Source organism: Staurois parvus, unplaced genomic scaffold (genome assembly GCF_062004578.1).
Source record: "Staurois parvus isolate SC_StPar_1 unplaced genomic scaffold, SC_StPar_1.0 ptg000018l, whole genome shotgun sequence".
NCBI classification, from domain to species: domain Eukaryota; kingdom Metazoa; phylum Chordata; class Amphibia; order Anura; family Ranidae; genus Staurois; species Staurois parvus.
The window spans coordinates 16,349,479-16,370,391 of record NW_028317814.1 but is presented as its reverse complement, the minus strand read 5'-3'; the positions used below and the strand labels follow the sequence as shown (position 1 = coordinate 16,370,391).

The 20,913-nt window shown below is 38.7% G+C and overlaps 1 protein-coding gene across 1 annotated transcript in view; it reads left to right on the top strand.

Moving 5' to 3' along the window:
* The window catches only part of NUBP2 (NUBP iron-sulfur cluster assembly factor 2, cytosolic), a 34,543-nt gene extending 14,038 nt beyond the window's left edge, over positions 1-20,505 (top strand). The window contains exons 3-7 of the mRNA XM_089682729.1: positions 404-602; positions 7,493-7,647; positions 9,338-9,448; positions 14,768-14,837; positions 19,236-20,505. Of these exons, the coding sequence (XP_089538855.1) occupies positions 404-602; positions 7,493-7,647; positions 9,338-9,448; positions 14,768-14,837; positions 19,236-19,381 (681 nt within the window). The 3' untranslated portion in view covers positions 19,382-20,505. The remainder of the gene's footprint in view (positions 1-403; positions 603-7,492; positions 7,648-9,337; positions 9,449-14,767; positions 14,838-19,235) is intronic.
* The last annotated feature ends 408 nt before the right edge of the window (positions 20,506-20,913 follow it).

Sequence of the window (20,913 nt, the reverse complement as noted above, 5' to 3'; positions counted from 1 at the left end):
TTCAGTGCAGGATGTCTGAAGGATAAGAGAAGAGAACTGGAGCCGCCGGGTTAAGCTGCTGCTCAGTCCACCATCAAGCCACGCCTCGGAAATTTTTGATTGGGTTTATGTATTCTCTAAAATGGTGGAAAGCATAGTAAGGATCTCACCAGTGTGCCAATGCTTAACCCATGTCCTCTGAGCAGGATGAAGTGATAGGTGAGATCTGAATGATGTGATTTACAACAGTGGATGAAAACAGATAAAAAAAATACATTGACTGGTAAAACAGTTCTCAACTAAAGCCGTCATCTATTTATTTGCCTTGAGTAGTGCATTAACTAATTCTTGAACTTGATACATGGCTATGTCATTTCTGTAGGTTGTAATATGGGAAGTCCCATTCCTTCTGCTTTCATTGTAGGTTGGAATTCTGGATGTAGATTTGTGTGGGCCCAGCATACCGCGCATGCTGAATGCTCACAATAAGGATGTCCACCAGTGTGACAGTGGCTGGGTGCCGGTCTTCGTGGACCAAGAGATGAGCATCTCCCTTATGTCTGTTGGCTTCCTGCTGGAGCGACCTGATGATGCTGTGGTATGGAGAGGACCCAAGAAGAATGGTATGGCTGGCATTGCACAGAACATAAGGAACTATTACATAGTTGCATAATTAGCCCAGGTAAAAAAGACACATTTCCAGCCTCTTACAAACCTTAGAAATGCACTTCCAGGGTAACATAGAACAAAACTCAGAGGGCTGCTTTCACCTGGTTCATCGTAGCATTAAGCATTAGCCATTCAATTGTAGGTTCCCTTCATTAACACGCAGGCCAAATAAGAGAAAATTGATTTGGTTCCCCCATTCACAGTAAACAGCATGGATGGAGGAATCTACTGTCTGTTACTATATTCAGACAGCTGCAACACCCCCGACTGCCTGATTACCCAAACAGTGACTGAACCTGATAGGATGCAGTATAACTATTTAGCTGATAGTTTTCCATCCAGCTCAGTCAATTTTTAAATCAACTTTGTGGATCTGGGTGGATAGGGCCATCCAGTGTTCAAATTTTGGCCAATTCAGCACGAATCAGTTAAAGTTCAAGCCATGTATGACCAGCCTTGGTAGCTACCCAAGGATTTTTTTTTTCCTCCAGGCAAAAAGTGCAGAATTTGAACTTGATAGACCAGTCTATTTTCAGCCTATGTATAGAAAAAATATCCTAATTTGTCCTTTACTTATACACTATATTACTTTACATTTCTTAACGTTGAGATTGACTGTCTGACAACCAGTGGGAGCGATAAGTAGACAGAATCAGCAGGAAACAGAAAAAAACTGGGAAGTCAGTCAATGGTGACTCTTACACAAGCCTATGATTTACAAAGACAGTCTAAAATAAAGCAGGCCATACATGGATCGAAATTTGGCCAGTTCAATGGGGTCCAGTCAAACTTCGATCCATGTGTGGGCACCCTGGTTGTACACAAGTTGATCTATCAATAAGCTTGTTTGCCGGAGGAACGGCAAGCACATTCAGTGAAGGCAGACACACCTGCAAGGCTGGTTGTATAGTAGGATCTGGATACTTTTTGGATACATTTGCACACAAAGCGCTACTTTTGTTTGGAGCATGTGAGTGGGAAACCAATAGCTTTAAATAAATAACTTTTATCCCGGATAAGACACTATGTCTCTGTTTCTCTCTTTATATGTATCGAGCATGGATGAATAAGCAGCCAGTGGAAAAAGTTCTATTGAGGAGGCTGTGTTGGGGAGAGAGGAGAGAAGAAAGGAGGGAGAGGTTCACGGCTGTGAACACTGATCCATCATACAGATTAGTTTGAACTTTAAATACCATCGCATCTCTGATGAACTGAATTGTCATTTCCATATATATTTATTCTGGTTTATATGCACAATATATTTTTTCATTTTTTTCAATTTTTTTCACTTTTTATATATGAATTAATGGTGTTATCAATTATAATTTTTAGTTGGATTAATATATTTAATTACTGATATATTGAAGATACACGGAGTTATTTAATAACATTATTATAGAAAATTAGATTTTTATTATTATTGAGAGTTGTATATATTGGAGCGCGGTACAGTACTGACATTTAATATATACATCCATACACCTGGAGAGGGTGTAATAAGTACCTAGCGATCTAATATATTTTAATTCTATAAAGGAATTATTTAAACACTTGATTAATTAAATTAGAAAGTATCACAGTTACAAAATAATCACATGATTATCATATAAGCACATAAATAATTTAAGTGTAAGAATACTTCCAGTGGCTCACAAGTATTTATTTTAATTTTAAATTCAATTACATCTCACATATTTGTTTGTAGACACAATGGAGGTTTTCAATTTTCTAGAAAATAGACACATTGATATAGATAATGTTTTTCAAGGTGAGGATAAAATAGATGTTAATATACACAATTTATTTAGGAAGATAACGCATGTTATGGAGAAAAAGCTAAATGTATGGTGGGATATGACAACTTTAGAAAAATATCTGAAAGAAAAAATTATACCTAGAAAATTAAGATGGGATATACCCATAGCTGATGGGTTGTTAGAGGAAGATGATGTGATGGAATGGTTCAATTTTTTTAGTGAGAAGAGTATGGAACTCATAGTGTTCCTAATAAAGAGAAGGCAGAGAAAAATGCGCAAATTGGAAAATGTATTAAAGGAATATAGAGAGAAGGTAGAAATACATAAAGAACATCCAGAGTTTAACAAATACATGACAGAATTAGGAAAAAATGTGAAAAATAAGGATTTGGAGATTCAGAATAGGAAGAAGAAAAAATATCAGAAAGTAACGCAAGAATATAATTTGAAACAAATATATAAATGGCAACAGCAAGATATGACAGAAGGATTGAAATCAACAGATAGTACTCCAATTACGAAACAAAAAAATAATAAATTGACAACTAAAAAAACCTTAAATTTTGTCAATAACTCTACTAAAGAAGTCCATCAACATACACCTAAAATACCACTGAAAAAGATACCGATGCAACAACAAGAACAAATTACCTTACCATCGCAAGTACCACAAAAACCACTTACATCACAACAGGTTAGAGAAGTACATAATAATAAAAAGAGTTATACACAATACCCCAACAATGACTATAGGGGACAAACACCTTATTATTACCAAAATAGAGGTCCACCACCATATCAACCATCAAGAGGTAGACCTTACTTTAGAAATGGAAATAGAGGTCAAAATTATAGAGGACATCAAAATTACTATAATCAGGGCCAATACAATTACAATCAAGGCAGAAATTATGGACCTAATTATAGGAATGAATACAGGAATGATAACACATATGCATATACTACAGATTATGCAATTAACAATCAAATGAGAAACACACCACAGTCATTCAATCTTCCTTTATCAAACAAGTATTCTCCATTAGAATCAGAAGAGTCATATACGCCTTTACCAAACCCTTTTTTAGAGTTAAATCAACATCCAGTAGAAACAAATCAAAACATTGTAGAAAGAGGGGAAACAGAGGAGGAAGAAAACACAAACAAAAAAAGAAGGAGAGTATAAAGGGGGAAGGTATTTTCAACCTTAGTGGAACACCCCTTAAACAAGAGGAAATCTACGCATTAGATCAGGGCTTGAAGTTTGCTCCTAATAAAGGATTAAATAAATTTGAAATGTATATAAGTTTACAAAAATTTATAAGAAAATTAAATATTAAAAAATATTATGTTCAAAACCCAATAGAACATAATCAGGAGATCAAAATATCAAAATATCAACACAGTGATCTGAAAAATAAATCTGTTTTCAACCCCAAATCCAGTGATAGTACATATATAACAACGTTTAAAAAATTAGTGACTAAAGATCTAGAAAAATTGCAAACAAAAAAATTTAAACATAATTATAACCTTGAGAAAGGAATTAAAAGTCTCAAGGAGAGAAAAAATATAGTAATCAGGCCGGCAGATAAGGGGGGAGGCATAGTTATATTATCAAAAACATTTTATGAACAATCTATGGAGGACATGTTAAAAGATGAAAGTACATATCAGGAGCTTAAGAATAATCCAAACAAAGAGTATAAAAAAGAGTTAATAGAGCTAGTAAATTATGGAAAGAAAAAACACATATTAAATGAGAAAGAAGCAAAGTATCTGGTGCCAACAGTATGTAAACTGCCTATAATATACTCAATACCAAAAATTCACAAAAACCTTGAGAATCCACCAATTAGACCTATAATAAATGGGATAGAGTCTTTAACGGCAAGGATGGGAGAATATATTGATCAATATCTACAACCATTAGTGGTGCAAACGAAGGCATATTTGAAGGATACTAGACATATTATTCATTTGATGCAAAATTTAACACTCACTGAAGATAGTATATTAAGTACAGCTGATGTCACCTCATTGTACACAAACATTGACCATGATGGAGCAATAAAAGCGGCAAAGTGGGCATTGGAAAAGTACTCTGATTTACATAAAAGACAGAAAAAATACTTAATCAAGTGTTTAAAATTCTGTCTTAAACACAACTTTTTTTGGTATAATAACAAGTACTACTTACAGGTCAAAGGTGTAGCGATGGGGGCAAAATTTGCCCCCAGCATAGCAAATTTATACATGGCACAATGGGAGGAAGATAATATATTTAATAATCAAAAACAAGAACTTATAGCATACCATCGTTATATTGATGATATCATCCTAGTTTGGAGAGGAAATGATACATCATTAGCAGAATACTATATAGAATTAAATAATAACCAAAATAATATAAAACTCAGCTGGAATAGCAGTGACATAAAAATTAACTTTCTAGATATATGGCTAGTAAAAGAGGGATCATGCATCTCTACAAAAAATCACTTCAAAAATACAGATAGAAATTCATATATACCTACCCATAGTTGCCATCACAAAACATGGATAAAGAACATACCTAGAGGACAGTTTACGAGACTAAGACGTAACTGTACACATGATATAGATTATCAGGAACAGAGTGACATCCTTCTAAAGAGATTCATCAATAAAGGGTATAAAAAAGAGTATATAGGTGAAGAAAGGGATAGGGCAGGAACACTAGATAGAAGCAAATTACTAACAGAAAGACAGAGTAATAACAGTATGGATAATGTTATGACTATCATAATGCCATATAATAAACAATATAAGGATGTGCAAAAAATAATTAAAAAACATTGGGATATATTAAAGTTGGATAAAGATCTGAAAGATAACATTCCTGACAATCCAAGATTTATTTACAAAAAAGCTCCGAATATCAGAGATAAGGTAGTAAAGAATATACTAGATCCCCCCAAACAAAATCCATTTTCGTTCTTCAAGGAAATAGGATTCTATAAATGTGGAAGATGCTACAGTTGTATTAGAACAAAAAATAACCCCAGAAAGAGAATGCAGTTTACTAATTTAATAAGTGGAATAACATTTAAAATAAATCAATTTATATCATGTGACACCAAGGGGGTAATATATGCACTAAAATGTCCATGCAATAAAATATATATAGGAAGAACGAAACGCATGCTAAAAGAAAGAATAAAGGAGCATGTTCGTAATATTTCAAAAGGATATAAGTATCATAATGTATCACTACACTTCAAATTATATCATGGACAGAAAACAGAAGGATTGGAATTTTGGGGAATTGAAAAACATAAGGCACACTGGAGAGGGGATAATCTTATTAGAGAAATTAGTAAGAAAGAATCCCAGTGGATTTATCAAATGAATTCTTTGCACCCTTTAGGGTTAAATAAGGAATTTGACTTAGCTTGTTTCCTTAGTGATAATTGATATTATTATATACCATAAAGAATAATGAGCATAAGAATACATTTCAAGTATAATATTAGGAGGAAGATATTGATGGAATAATGAGGAAGTAGTTTATTAACTATTATGTATAAAATAATTCTAGTATGATTATAGGTTTTAATTATTTAATTTATGAGGAAATAAAAATAATAAATAAGAATTTTTTTAGGCATTTTTTAATTTTATTTTTATATATATTTTTAAATATTTTTTTTTTTTTTTTTTTTTTTTTTATTAATTTTTAAAAATAATATTTTATATGTAATCTGATATTTTAATTTTAATTTAAAGTTTATTAAATGTTTGGAAATTATTAATATTAAAGAATGAATACTGTGGTTAATATAACCATGAATAAGACAAATGTATAAGATAAATGGCGATGAAAATGAATAGAAAATATGATATTGTAATCCGAATTGTGAAGGGTGTGTTTGGTAGCATTGAATGTGCAACCGTAGGATGCTGAGACGCACTCTTGTGCATATATATAATAGATAACATTGAGATATATATTGGACTACAAGTAAATGGAGGAGGAATGAGGATTATTTAGATCACAGCAAAAATGGCGCCGGTAGAATATAAATAGCCTCAGTGCAGGATGACATGATAAACTACATCCCCCAGAGGAAGCTACGAGTCCCTGTAGCGTAACGCGTAGGGGAGGGGCGGTGACGTCATCACGCATCCACGGAGGAACGGCAAGCACATTCAGTGAAGGCAGACACACCTGCAAGGCTGGTTGTATAGTAGGATCTGGATACTTTTTGGATACATTTGCACACAAAGCGCTACTTTTGTTTGGAGCATGTGAGTGGGAAACCAATAGCTTTAAATAAATAACTTTTATCCCGGATAAGACACTATGTCTCTGTTTCTCTCTTTATATGTATCGAGCATGGATGAATAAGCAGCCAGTGGAAAAAGTTCTATTGAGGAGGCTGTGTTGGGGAGAGAGGAGAGAAGAAAGGAGGGAGAGGTTCACGGCTGTGAACACTGATCCATCATACAGATTAGTTTGAACTTTAAATACCATCGCATCTCTGATGAACTGAATTGTCATTTCCATATATATTTATTCTGGTTTATATGCACAATATATTTTTTCATTTTTTTCAATTTTTTTCACTTTTTATATATGAATTAATGGTGTTATCAATTATAATTTTTAGTTGGATTAATATATTTAATTACTGATATATTGAAGATACACGGAGTTATTTAATAACATTATTATAGAAAATTAGATTTTTATTATTATTGAGAGTTGTATATATTGGAGCGCGGTACAGTACTGACATTTTATCAATAAGCTTGTGTACAACCAGCATGTTGGGTTTTTCCCGAATGATTAGCGCCACTGGCTATAGCCAGCAACACTAATGATTGTGATCTGTGCTGATAGGGGAATCAAGCAATTTCCTTCCACCTTTTGGTGGGAGGAAAGAAAATTGCATAATCTATGGCCTGCCTAAGCCATCTTTGCAAAGCAGTACTTGGTACCAGGCCAAATAATAAACATGTCCAGATTTATTTGCTTGCACCCTCTATTCATAGGATATCTTGTTAAGATGAGACCTGTACAGTAATTAATTTTTATCTTCTAGCTCTAATAAAACAATTTGTCAACGATGTGGTCTGGGGAGAACTGGATTTCCTTATTGTGGACACCCCACCAGGAACGTCAGATGAGCATATATCCACAATGGATGCTCTGCGGCCCTTCCATCCAATGGGAGCTGTATTGGTCACCACTCCACAGGTGTTTTATGCTAACTGTTGCAGGATATTAGGTTACCCCTTAGACATGACACAACCATTGCCCGTATCTTTCTTTTGCAAACATTCCATGGAATCAACTTAGCATTGTGCGGCACATTAACAAACAGACCTGTTTTTTTGTGGCCTTTGCCATTTTCTATGTCCAAGTGAAATAGAAACTGGTGTGTTTGGCATCTAATTACAGATAGGGATTGCGTCAGTTTTCACGATAGAAAACTGCCGCAGATCCCCATCTGGTTGAACCTTGCATACAAGATGTGAACTGTCAGCAGACAGCTCACATCCCTCTCTCTGCTCAGGGAGTCTACAAGGTTACTGGTTTTCCTCCTCCCTCCCAACAATGGTCACCAGAATAAGTAGCATGACGCTCCCTTGCAGGGACACAGATAGCAATAAACATGTGATAGGCATTCTAGCCATTCCATACTCCATCTACTGTAAAACCTAACATAATTTTGGCTTTGCAAAGAGAGTTAGACCCTTTGTTCCTTTGGGGGGTTTTTTTGGTCTCTGTGTCCCTACTGGGGAGACCCTTCTATGTGCCCTGGGAATCATTGTCACTGAGACAGAAAGTGGGGAAAGTGAGGGGAAATCCTCCAATGTGGACACCTGTTCCTGTGACAATTCACTAAGATGGGAATTCCACTGTCCTCTCATTTTCTATTTCATCTCCTTGGCAGGAAGTGATAGGAAATATCCCCAGCAGGATACAGGAAAAAATAACTGTTAATAATTTTACCCATTTCCTGTCTGGGGAACAAAATGGTTTGGCTAAACATGCTTTACAGTACATGGAAAAACTAAGAATGAACACCTCTTACTTGTTCTTTAATCTCCTTAAAGCTGAGTTCCACCCAAAAGTGGAAACTCCACTTTTCTGCCAACCCCCACCCCCCTCCCCCCCTTCATCTGCTGCCATATTTTGGCACCTTTTGTGGGGGGAGGGTAGAACAGGTACCTGATTTTGACAGGTACCCGCTCTCACTTCCGGTTCCTTTACCATAGCAAACTGAGCTGTAAGTTCGGCTCCCCCGCAGCCCTCTGAGACACTTCCAAGGTCCCAGAGCACTGCGGCCCATTCACAAAGCGCAGCGCACTTCGCGCATGCGCAATGGGAAACCAGCGCTGGTTTCCCTTAGTAAAGATGGCAGCGCCAGCACCTAACAGCTGACTGAAGAATATTAAAAGTCAGCAGCCACAGTATTTGTAGCTACTGACTTTTAATTTTTGGGGGGAGGTGGCGGGGGCCGGAACTCCGCTTTAATATGACATTGGAAGTGTTTCTTTATCTGTTTTGAGATGTGCAAAAAAACTTGCAGGGTCTTTAAGGGACAAAACATGGGAAAATGTGCCTGAATTGCAAAGATGTCCACTTATTTTTATTTTCCTTGACATACACTTTCAACTAGGTTCAAAAATGTAGTGTTGTAGTGAAAAGATCAGTGATTTTTAGCACCTGTAAGCTAATTGAATTAAGTGGTGTAAAGTGAATTGATGTTGTGTAGAGTAATCTAATGCAACCAGAGTTCATTTTACTAAACAAATATCAAGAAGAGAGGAATTTTTGGTTGTTTTTTATGGCTTTCTTTCAGTTCACACGTTGCTGTCTGTCTTGTTCAGTAAACCTCACGGAGATTGCATCCTGACTTCATATAAACTTTGTCCTGCAGGCTGTATCCATTGGTGATGTCAGACGGGAGCTGACCTTCTGTAAGAAGATGTCTCTTCCTGTCATTGGAATTGTAGAGAACATGAGTGGATTTGTGTGTCCACATTGCACGGTCAGTTGAAGGACAGCTTTATTATCAAAAATACCAGTTTGGCAGAATGCCGTACATATTTTTTAAAATTAATGTTTTTGGTTCTGTTCTGGCGTCATCACTTTGGTTTACATGAAAATTCTGAACCTTTTCTTCCGAGTGTGGGGATTGTTCTTGTCCTCTTGTGGTCATCACAAAGTATTGTTTTAAATGTATGAACCAGACTTTAAAGTGACACTAAACTGTGGTTTAAAATATCCTATTCAAATATGTATTCCCTTCTATTGCCCCCAGCCTCCTACAAATCTCCAAATTTTTTTTTAGTTCCTGTAATCTGACTTCCTGTTAGAGGGTTCATATATTTATTATCCATAGTCCCACTGTATGTAGGAACATAGCCACCTTCTCTTGCTCACTACTGAGAATTACAGAATTCAGTTTTACTTCTCAAAATATGTAATATAGAATAGAGTTTATAAAATGGGGCAGTCTGGTGTATGTAATGTAACAAGAGCACACAGACTGGGGAAGTCCAGTGTATGTAATGCAAAGCAGGGCATACAAATGAGGGCAATTGTATGTAATGTAGAGTATGTAGACTGGAGCAATCCAGTATATATAATGCAAAGCAGAGCATACAGACTGGGGCAATTGATTGTACTTGTACAGTAAAAGTGTACATCCAGGAGCAGTCCAGTGTATGTAATATAGAGCAGAGCATACAGACCGGAGCAGTCAGTTGTATGTAATGTAGCGCAGAGTGTACAGACCGGAGCAGTCAGATGTATGTAATGTAGAGCAGAGCGTACAGACTGGATCAGTCAGGTGTATGTAATGTAGAGCAGAGCGTACAGACCGGAGCAGTCAGTTGTATGTAATGTAGCGCAGAGTGTACAGACCGGAGCAGTCAGATGTATGTAATGTAGAGCAGAGCGTACAGACTGGATCAGTCAGGTGTATGTAATGTAGAGCAGAGCGTACAGACCGGAGCAGTCAGGTGTATGTAATGTAGAGCAGAGCGTACAGACCGGAGCAGTCAGGTGTATGTAACGTAGAGCAGAGCGTACAGACCGGAGCAGTCAGGTGTATGTAACGTAGAGCAGAGCGTACAGACCGGAGCAGTCAGGTGTATGTAACGTAGAGCAGAGCGTACAGACCGGAGCAGTCAGGTGTATGTAACGTAGAGCAGAGCGTACAGACCGGAGCAGTCAGGTGTATGTAACGTAGAGCAGAGCGTACAGACCGGAGCAGTCAGTTGTATGTAATGTAGAGCGGAGCGTACAGACCGGAGCAGTCAGGTGTATGTAATGTAGAGCAGAGCGTACAGACTGGAGCAGTCAGGTGTATGTAATGTAGAGCAGAGCATACAGACCGGAGCAGTCAGTTGTATGTAATGTAGAAGAGAGCGTACAGACCGGAGCAGTCAGTTGTATGTAATGTAGAAGAGAGCGTACAGACCGGAGCAGTCAGGTGTATGTAATGTAGAGCGGAGAGTACAGACTGGAGCAGTCAGGTGTATGTAATGTAGAGCAGAGCGTACAGACCGGAGCAGTCAGGTGTATGTAATCTCTAAAATATTAGTGCAGCGCTAAAAAATGCATGTCATAAATCCCATAAACGCATGTGATTAAACGCGTATGTGAGTAAAGTGCTGAAAGTGCAATATTAATACAACTAGTTCAAGATGACATAAAATGCAATAAAATAAGTTCATCAGAGTATTCGTGAGTTTAAAACGTCTCTCGTGCAAAGATATCTGCTGAAGAAATGCCTATGATTGGCACGTGAAGTTATCCGTGAAGAGTAACTGTGCAAAAGCTTGTAAAAGGAAATCCACCCTTGGTACGGATGTACACTCACCAGACCATAAATTATAATGCGCATTGATTATAATACATCGTACATCTGGGGGTGCAGTGGTATGCTGACAGCTACGGGGTCATCCGTCCATCCGTCTGGGTGGGTGCCTGGTGGTCCTGGGGGGAATTAGCTCAGCCACAGGAGCCAGAAAGGTGCTTATAATGTAGTATTTTATTTAAAGTAATAATAGCAAGTAACATAAAAACGTATCCACGTGGAGTAATTAAATAAATAAATGAATAAAGTACCAAAATGGCCACTGCTCATCAGTAGCGGCGGATAGAGATCCACCCAACGCGTTTCGTCTAATACGTCCTCGGGTACACCCATATGTGTACCCCTGAGGATGTGTTATTACACGTAATACAGTATGATGTATGTATTGTAGATCAGGGCACACAGACTGGAATAGTCCAGTGTATGTAATGTAGAGCAGATCATACAGAATGGGGCAGTTTGGTGTATGTAATGTAGAGCAGATCATACAGAATGGGGCAGTTTGGTGTATGTAATGTAGAGCAGATCATACAGAATGGGGCAGTTTGGTGTATGTAATGTAGAGCAGATCATACAGAATGGGGCAGTTTGGTGTATGTAATGTAGAGCAGATCATACAGAATGGGGCAGTTTGGTGTATGCAACATAGAGCAGAGCATACAGACCAGAACAATCAGTTGCATGTAATGCAGAGTAAAAGCGCACAGACTGCAGCAGTAAGAAAATGAGTCTTGGGGTTGTTGCAGTTGTAGAGTACATGAGTGTAGTCCTGGGTCCACATTGTTTGGTAGCTTGCAGCTTAATGGGCAGGAAATACCAGTCTGTCAGGATGCTTTGCATTTTTCCCTAGATTTACAAACTATCATGGTATTCTGTGGTATAATAGAAAGGCTAATGTGTTACATCCCAATCCTAGCTCCATTCTAATGTTAATTCTTACCAGCTGCTAACCAGGCTGATTCCCTTCACTATAGACACTTAGAAAACAGCACAGTAATGGACGTCCTGCATTATTGGACTATTCTTTAGAAGCCCCATAGCGCGTCGCCTGGCACAAATTTTTTATTTTGCTATCGTGATGGGAGAAAATCTAGATATAACTAAAAAAAAAACACGTTGCAGTTGATTTACTTAACCTCCCTGGCGGTATGATTATTTCAGGTTTTTGGTGCTGAAAGCGGTACCATTTTTTTGCATGGAAATATGTATTTTTTTTTATTGTAGGCTGTAATTTTTTGGAAAAACTCACTGAAATCTGTCCGAACAAGAGTCTAGTAAACATCCCGGGTATGATAAAATTTGAAACACAAAATCATAAATTATAACTTAATAAATAATCATAAAAATAATATAAAAATAATAAAAAATTTAATTCAATAATATAATCAAACCAAAAACACTGAAATGTGAAATAGAGCGCCAAGTTCGCACATTGCTGAGCTCAGTCGCAAAATCGTTTTCAGTGTCTGATGACGAATTTCCCCCACGAATCATTATCACTCAATTCTGCAAGTGGTTCTGATTTACTATCGATGTTCTCTAGCTGATCTAAACCGCTTTTGACCTAAAGGGACACTTTTTGGATGCCATGGACATTTCTCAGTTTCCAGGCAGAAAGAACAGACAAAATGCAGGCAGGGCGCAGGACAAAGCACTAGGGACAATATGTATGTGAAATAGGTTGAAACAGCAATGTTTTACTGTGTAAAATGAAAAAAAAAAAAAAAGACATTTTTTAAAATTTTTAAATTTGCCGCCGGCGGCGGCGGCGCCCTACGTCCCGACGTCACAGGGACAGGACACAGAAGCCGGATGCCGGCATCGGCCGGAGGAGATGGCCGGGGATGCTGCAGGGGACACATCGTGGGAGCGCAGGGTAAGGTAAGTGAAGAACACATACCGGAGCAGTGCCGCATGGTATTCCCGAGTGTAGCTCAGGGTTACCGCTTTTGGTACTGAAATGTTACCCCGAGCTACACTCGGGAATACCGCCAAGGAGGTTAAGGCAAATAAATAGGCTGTGCACTTTACAAGGGACTTTTCCCCAGAGCTTGGTGAATCGGGTGAGGTTTTGTTGACTTCCATCATCCAGTCATATGCATGCAAATACTGTTTTTTTGTTTGTTTGTTTGTTTGTTTTGTTTTTTCCATGATTGGGTATTCTTTGGCACATCCACCAAGCTACTGGAGAAATCCCTTGCAATGTGAACAGCTTTTGATTTGCCTTTAGAAAATCAACCCCAGTGTTTTAATGCAAAAAAACAGGCATAGTTGTTTTACCACACCCAGCTAATGTTTATCTCCTGGGGTTCTGCCATATGTCTTTTGGTTTTCTGTCTTGCTATGTTGAGCTTGGAAACAGACATGGTGCATGGGTTGGACTGGTGCTTAGTGCTTGAATTAGATTCAGGGGAGACATCCCAGTGCTGATTTAGCATTTGAAGGCAAAGGTACAATCCTGACAGCAGTACACTTAGATCTGTTTATTACACCAACATCAAGAGCTGGTAGTAGACGGGCAATACAGAGTACAGATGCCGAAAATCAAATGCAGAACAGATATGTATCTTGCATGATATTGCTATCTGCCCTTCTGGTGCAATGCCAGTCTGAACATTAAAATTTTTACTATTTTCAGTACAGTAGATTGAATTAAAGTGTTACTAAACCCCGGACCCTGCATTCACTATATCTGGTCTCCCCAGACCCTGCATTCACTATATCTGGTCTCCCCGGACCCTGCATTCACTATATCTGGTCTCCCCGGACCCTGCATCCACTATATCTGGTCTCCCCGGACCCTGCATTCACTATATCTGGTCTCCCTGGACCCTGCATTCACTATATCTGGTCTCCCCGGACCCTGCATTCACTATATCTGGTCTCCTTGGACCCTGCATTCACTATATCTGGTCTCCCTGGACCCTGCATTCACTATATCTGGTCTCCCACAGTACACATAACATGGAAATGCAATTATTTTAGTAAATGTAAACTGCTAAATTCCTTTTCTCATCAGCAGTTAGAGCAGTCTTGTGACTTCAGCAGAGCACTGGTTAAAGCTTGTAGGAGGAGTTTTCTTTCTGCTCTAGGAGGATGCAAATCCCCTGATCCTCTGTCTGGACAGTGCTGATTGGCCCTGTGCTGATCACATGCACTTTCCCAAGGGAAAAAAAAACCCTGTCTCGCAATACACACTAAACTGAGCATGTGCAGAAGGGCAAGGGGTTCAGTCTGTCTTATCAGTGTGCACATTTGAACAAGAGGAGGGGCAGAAAAGTCAGGATGAAACAGCCTTTTTACACAATGCAGAGGATTAACCCCTTAGGTTCCACAGTGAGTATAACAGGCATGCTTTACTCAATATACAGACTGATTTTACTGTTGTGGGTTTAGTAACACTTTAAATGCCTTTTATGTTTTTGTATTTCAATTGTATTGGAAAAGTTTCATTAAACTCAAACTTGTCTCTCCCATCTCTAGGAATGCACCAACATTTTCTCCAAGGGTGGTGGCGAAGAGCTAGCAAAGCATGCTGGAGTCCCATTTCTGGGTAATTGAGAAAATCTTTTTATGTACCACTTTATATTTTATAATATTTAGTTGTTTGTAAAAACTCAAAACCTTAAAGCTGAACTCCTGAAAAAAAACGTTAATTTAAATATATTCCTCAATAGTCACAAAGAATATAAATACACTTTGTGCGCACCAAATTCCTTTGCAAATCAAGTTATTACCTTGTAAAAGTGGTGGCATCATCTCTGTACTGCACATAGCCTGCACAGAGGGCAGAAGGTGGAGGGGGCAGAGACAAGACCAGTATTTTTCTTAATATATAATAGTGATTTCCACTGATCATCACCATCTAGTGGCCATAATGCGGTATTTTCCTGAAAAGCTTCAATCAGAAAAAAATATTGCAATATGGCCACTAGATGGAGCTGATCATAAGAAACCACTGTATGAAGAAAAAAATGGACAGAATTTGTCAGCAATAGTAGAATGCTTGTGACATTCGTCCAACTATTTTTTTTTTTTGCTTTTCAAATGGACCCCCAAGGTTCAAGTATCTTTTATTTATATAGATTACATTTGATTATCCCAGAGGTCAGACTTAAAGGATTTAACCAAATTGTTTGACCACAATGTGCCAGGGCATGACGAGACACTTTGATAGAGGGCAGCATAGTGGCTAAATGGTTAGCATTTCTGCCTGGCAGTACTAGGGTTGTTCGAATCCCAACCACAGCACCACCTGCCTGGATTTTGCATGTTCTCCTTGTGCCTGCGTGGGTTTCCTCCGGGTACTCCGGTTTCCTCCCACACTCCAAAGACATGATGGTAGGTGAATTGGCTCCTGTCTAAATTGGCCCTAGTATGTGTATGAATGAATGTGAGTTAGGGACCTTAGATTGTACGTCCCTTGAGGGTTAGGGACTGATGTGAATGTATAATATATATGTAAAGCACTGCGCAAATTGATGGCGCTATATAAGTACCTGAAATAAATAAAAATAGTGCTCATTTACAAAACACATGTTGACTAAAAGTACCTATGTTGTTTCTAACAACTTATCCAAAGCTAGCCCTCGTTTTCTTGATTGATAAGAACAACACAGGTGTTTGATTCCAGGGGTTTTGGGTCATTCTGTCTTTTTATTTTTCTGTTCAATAAATGTTTATTAAAAAAGAATTTCTAGGTATACATTATAACCGCTGTCATGTTTACAAATAGATACATGAGATCAATAGCTTACAAGCCAAGGCGGTTGTACATCCTGTACAAAAACTGTAACAAAAACAAAGCTTCTGGTGTATCAGATTGGTTCTTTGACCATGTTACATCAAAAGAAGAACAGCATAAGTAACAACAGAGGAGCCATGTGCCTTGATTGAGGAATCAGGCGTTTGTTAAATGAGACATCGATGTACAAAATGCATTATACAAGAAACAAAATAAAAAATGCATAAGAACAAATCACAAATCATTCATTTTGCCTACTCTAAGGGGCTACCAAGTTCACTTGAACCTCCTCTGGATGTCTATTCTATATATATATATATATATATTCTTTATAGGATGTCTATTCTTACCTTTCCCACACTTAATGCTGCCACTGCAGCTCCTGAACTTTTCTGTGGAACTTTCTATACACACTAACAGGTGTCTGGTAAGCTCCAGCAGCGAATTAGTATGGTGGGGCTGTGATTAACACACGTGTACTTTACAATGTGTCCTGGTGATCATTGTCACCAGAATGGATAGTAACCCCTGGTTCACATATCATCCGTGTTCCTGTGGGCCGCGTTTTGCTCGGGCATGAGAGCCCATTCATTTGAATGGACTCCCGTGCCCCGTGACACGCAGGGAAGAAGTCTCTGCACTTCTTCTGCAAATGCAGCCCTCACAAGAACCTCAGTTCCCATTAAAGTTGCAATTTCCAGTGTGGGCAGCGTGCCATTAGAATTAATGGCACCTGCCCATGGGTCCGCATTCTTCTGTGTGGGTGGGGCGGCTGCACAGATTTTTGTGCGGATCCGCAGAGGTACCACCAGCACAAATGTGAACCAAGCCTTATTGGAATTCCAAAATGATAAGTTGATGGGAGTCATACTTCATAAGTAGCTCATCTTGGTAGTGCATTCTGTTAGCAATGAAGCAACTGCATAGATGTGGCCACTCTGCTTGGGTACAAGCCCATCAGGGTGAAACGAGTTGGCAGAGTGTGGTTTTTAGGGTGGAGACTACATCTAGGTGGTTGCTTTATTGCTGACAGGGTAAACTACTAAGATGAGCTAATTATGGAGTGCAACTACCATCTTCTTACATGTTTGTGTTGGAGTAGTGATGGACTAAAGGATCCAGCACCCCGGATGGTCCATGCATTTTAGGGGTGGAGGTGTGGAGCAGTGCTGTGTATTGGTTTGGAATTCCAAAATATCATGGTTGGCATCAGAATCATCAGAGGAGGTGAGGGTATAGCTTCTGGTAGGGACACCTGCTTTAGTGACAGCTCTTTTGGAAGGAAATTTAGAGATTCTCACCTCCTGTTATGTCTTCAAGGGACACAGTAGGACACAGACAGCCCAACTGGGGACTTTTACTCTTTCCTACTCTATCCAAAACTGGAAAAATGTATTGGCTATACTGTACATACATGTTACATAAAGCCTTTATCTACAGTCTGCGACTAATCAAAAATTTAATTGACACTTTGATCTTCTTATCTGTTTCTTCCCTTCGCTCCTGACCCACTCTTTCCCTTCCCTCTTTCTTTCCTCTTCCTCTCCCCCCTGCCCCATGTCCTTTGCTCTTCCCCCCCTCCATTCTAGTTTCACTCACTGTCTCCTACTTTCATATGTTGATTTTTTTTTTTTTTATAATCAATGTGCCTTGCCTATGTGGTGCCTGGTCCTCTGCATAGGGTTCCTCTTCCATGGTTTTTGGGATACCTCTGGTGACCCTGATGCTTTTATCTATATATGCTTTTCATCCCATAGTCCATGTCCTCAGGCGCTCCTTAATAGGATATTTATAGATATTCACAACGGCCTACTGCTTTCTTCACCTACTATTAGTCCCGACTATCATTTTTTCCCATTTTGTTGTTCCTGTTTGATGTATATTTCCAGTTTACTTCTGAACACCTCTGACTTGGTTATTTACATGCCATTTGTTATTATATTTCTGCATATATTGTACCATGCAACTTCTGGCTACATAAATAAAGAAATTACAGAAAAAAATGTAACTGACTTCTTAGGCCCTTTGTATGCTGGTAATATAAGCTGTCTTGAAGCGGTAGTAAACTCCCTCTAGACACTTGTATATACAGTGAAGTTGCCAAAAGTCAGCCACCAAACTTTAAAGACTTGGAGAGGATCTGCCAAGAGGAGTGGGCCAAAATCCCTCCTGAGATGTGTGCAAACCTGGTGGCCAACTACAGGAAACGTCTGACCTCTGTGATTGCTAACAAGGGATTTGCCACCAAGTACTAAGTCATGTTTTGTGAAGGGGATCAAATACTTATTTCCCTCATGAACATGCAAATCAGTGTATCATTTGTTAGACATGTATTTCTTTTGAATTTTTTGTTGCTATTCTGTCTCTCAGTGTTACAATACACCGAACATTTGATTTTTAGACTGATCATTTCTTTATGAGTGGGCAAACATTCAAAATCAGCAAGGGATCAAATACTTATTTCCTTCACTGTACATGTACGCTTATAATAAAGCTTACCTGTAGGTACAAGGAACATCTCCTAAATGTGCACCGTTTAGGCGATATTCAGTGTCCCTGCAGCCGGTGACGTCACCAGTGCATGCATTCTGAAGGAACAGCATACCTGTTCCATCAGAGCTTGTGCCGCGGCCGAAACTCCTGCGTGCATGCGCTACTCGGCCATTCAAGCGGCTAGAGTTTGTGAACCCAGAAGGAAAACCAGGTGAAGATGGAAGCCTTGTCAGCGGTGACAGTGTGCCGCTGGAGGGCTTCATTTCAAGGTAAGTCTTTCATAATGTGCTAGTATGCAATGCTTGCAGGGAGATTTTTTTTTTTTTTTTTTTAAAGTAAAGTTTACGAACACTTTAACTGACCTTTTGTTGTAGATGAAGCAGGTTTACCTCTGTAGTAGATGTTCCCTGAAAAGTGCAGACAGTGGAGGTCAGCACAGATCTATTTCTTCGCATGGCCATCCTACATAGAGTCATGATACTGCTCATACTAAAATTTGAGCTGTGAGCTGTCCTGGGCTTTATATAGCATGCAGTGTGTTTTGTGCAGTGTGTATGTAACATGTTTTATGTAGTATGTCCCATATTTATGTATTACAACTCTTGTTTATCGCAGAAGAAAATTCAGAAATTGATGCAGGTCTACAGTACTGGATGTTAAGGTGCCATTAAATATTCAAAAAGTGTGAATTTGTATTTTCTTCCACTTTTTCAGGATGTGTCCCTCTTGATCCCAGCCTGACCCAAAGTCTGGAGGATGGCAAGGATTTTCTCCAAGAATTTCCCAAGAGTTCAACATATGCATCCATCACCAGCATTGCCCAGCAAATTTTGGACAAAGCTGCTAATTCCTCATCTTGACCTTGAATATTTTGAAGATGCAAGTCTACATCTGTGGAGAGGACTCTGAAAAAGATTAACTCTTTACCATGAAAGACTCATATATTCCAAAACAGGGGACTAATCACATTGCTGCTGGTGTGATGAGCCTGGACCTTGTGTTTCAGAGATGTCTATGATTACTAGTCTGTCTTAGGGCCTGTGTTGACGGGCTTTTGTTCGCTTCAAAAAGGTTTTGTATTCCTATGCAAGTCTATGGGCATGCCAATTGAAGAGGGTGAATTGCAGATCAGAAATAAGTCACCTGCAGGTCAAATGCACCTCTCAATAAATTCTGAGTGATCTCAGAAGTGTCTCAAACTGATGCCTTTGATACAATCACAAAGCCCCTAAAGTGACTCCGGCAAGCCAAAAAAAAGTTCCCTGCAAAAGAAGATTAAAAATACTTGTCAGGTGGGTGGTGACTGCTATCTTCACTTTTTTGATGAACTATTGAGGCTGAAGCATCTTCAGTGTCCACCTGTAAGCCACATTGTCCCTACTGTGTTGTGTACCAATGCACAGTGGGGTAAGTGGTAGCTAACACACAAAGGTGCATATTTATGAAGAAATGAATCTAACATTCACTAAACATTCAAAATGCAAGTGAAACTTCCAAATGCATGAATTTTAAAAGACGGCGATTGATTACCCACCAATACTTACTGAAGGCTCGTTTAGTTCATTATAAATGTGCCTTAAAATGTTGGATGCTGAATATTCTTCAGCCACTATAGGTCCACAAGAGATCGGAGCCACCATATGCCAGACAGCCAAGCATTTATAATCTTTTTTTATAGGGGACTTTTCTAAAAAAAAAAAAAAAAATGGCTGTTCTTTGAGTCACTCTAAGCTAGCTGCAACCCTTACAAAATAATTGTGCAAAATCTTGTATATTTACCAGAAATAATATAGTGTAAGAGCCTAGCTATACCATCAATTCAGTTTATATGTAATCAGGTAGACCCACACATCACAAATGCTTTTGCGAAAGATTGTACAAGCAGATTTCAGTATTTGCCCAGGCTTAAAGTGAGACATTGTTTTTCAGCCAATGCTGTCATTTTTTTTTTTCTGAGAGTTTATAAACTGATATTAATATTTTTCTTTTTGTGTGAAATCTTTATTCTATACATAAACATTTAATACAGGTACAAGCCATTGTTCAGAGTGTGCTGTGCATTCTGGGCTTCTGCTGAGAAAGCCCAGAACTAATATTGCTCTTTTAACTGCTCCTTCAGACTGAAGTTGTAGACAGTATTAAGTACGGGTTCACTCTAATGCGGCACGGGAAACGCTGCAAATAATGTGATCTGGTGCGGGTGTCAATGATAAATTAATGACACCCTGAAACATCACAAAACGCAACGCAAGAAATTGCATCGCATGGGTGAGAACTCATAATTCAGATGCGGATAAAAAAAAGGGTCCTGCACCTTTTTGGTATGGATGTGATATGATTTGAGCCATGTGATATAAAATCGCACCGCACAGACATTCGCATGTAGTTTGCA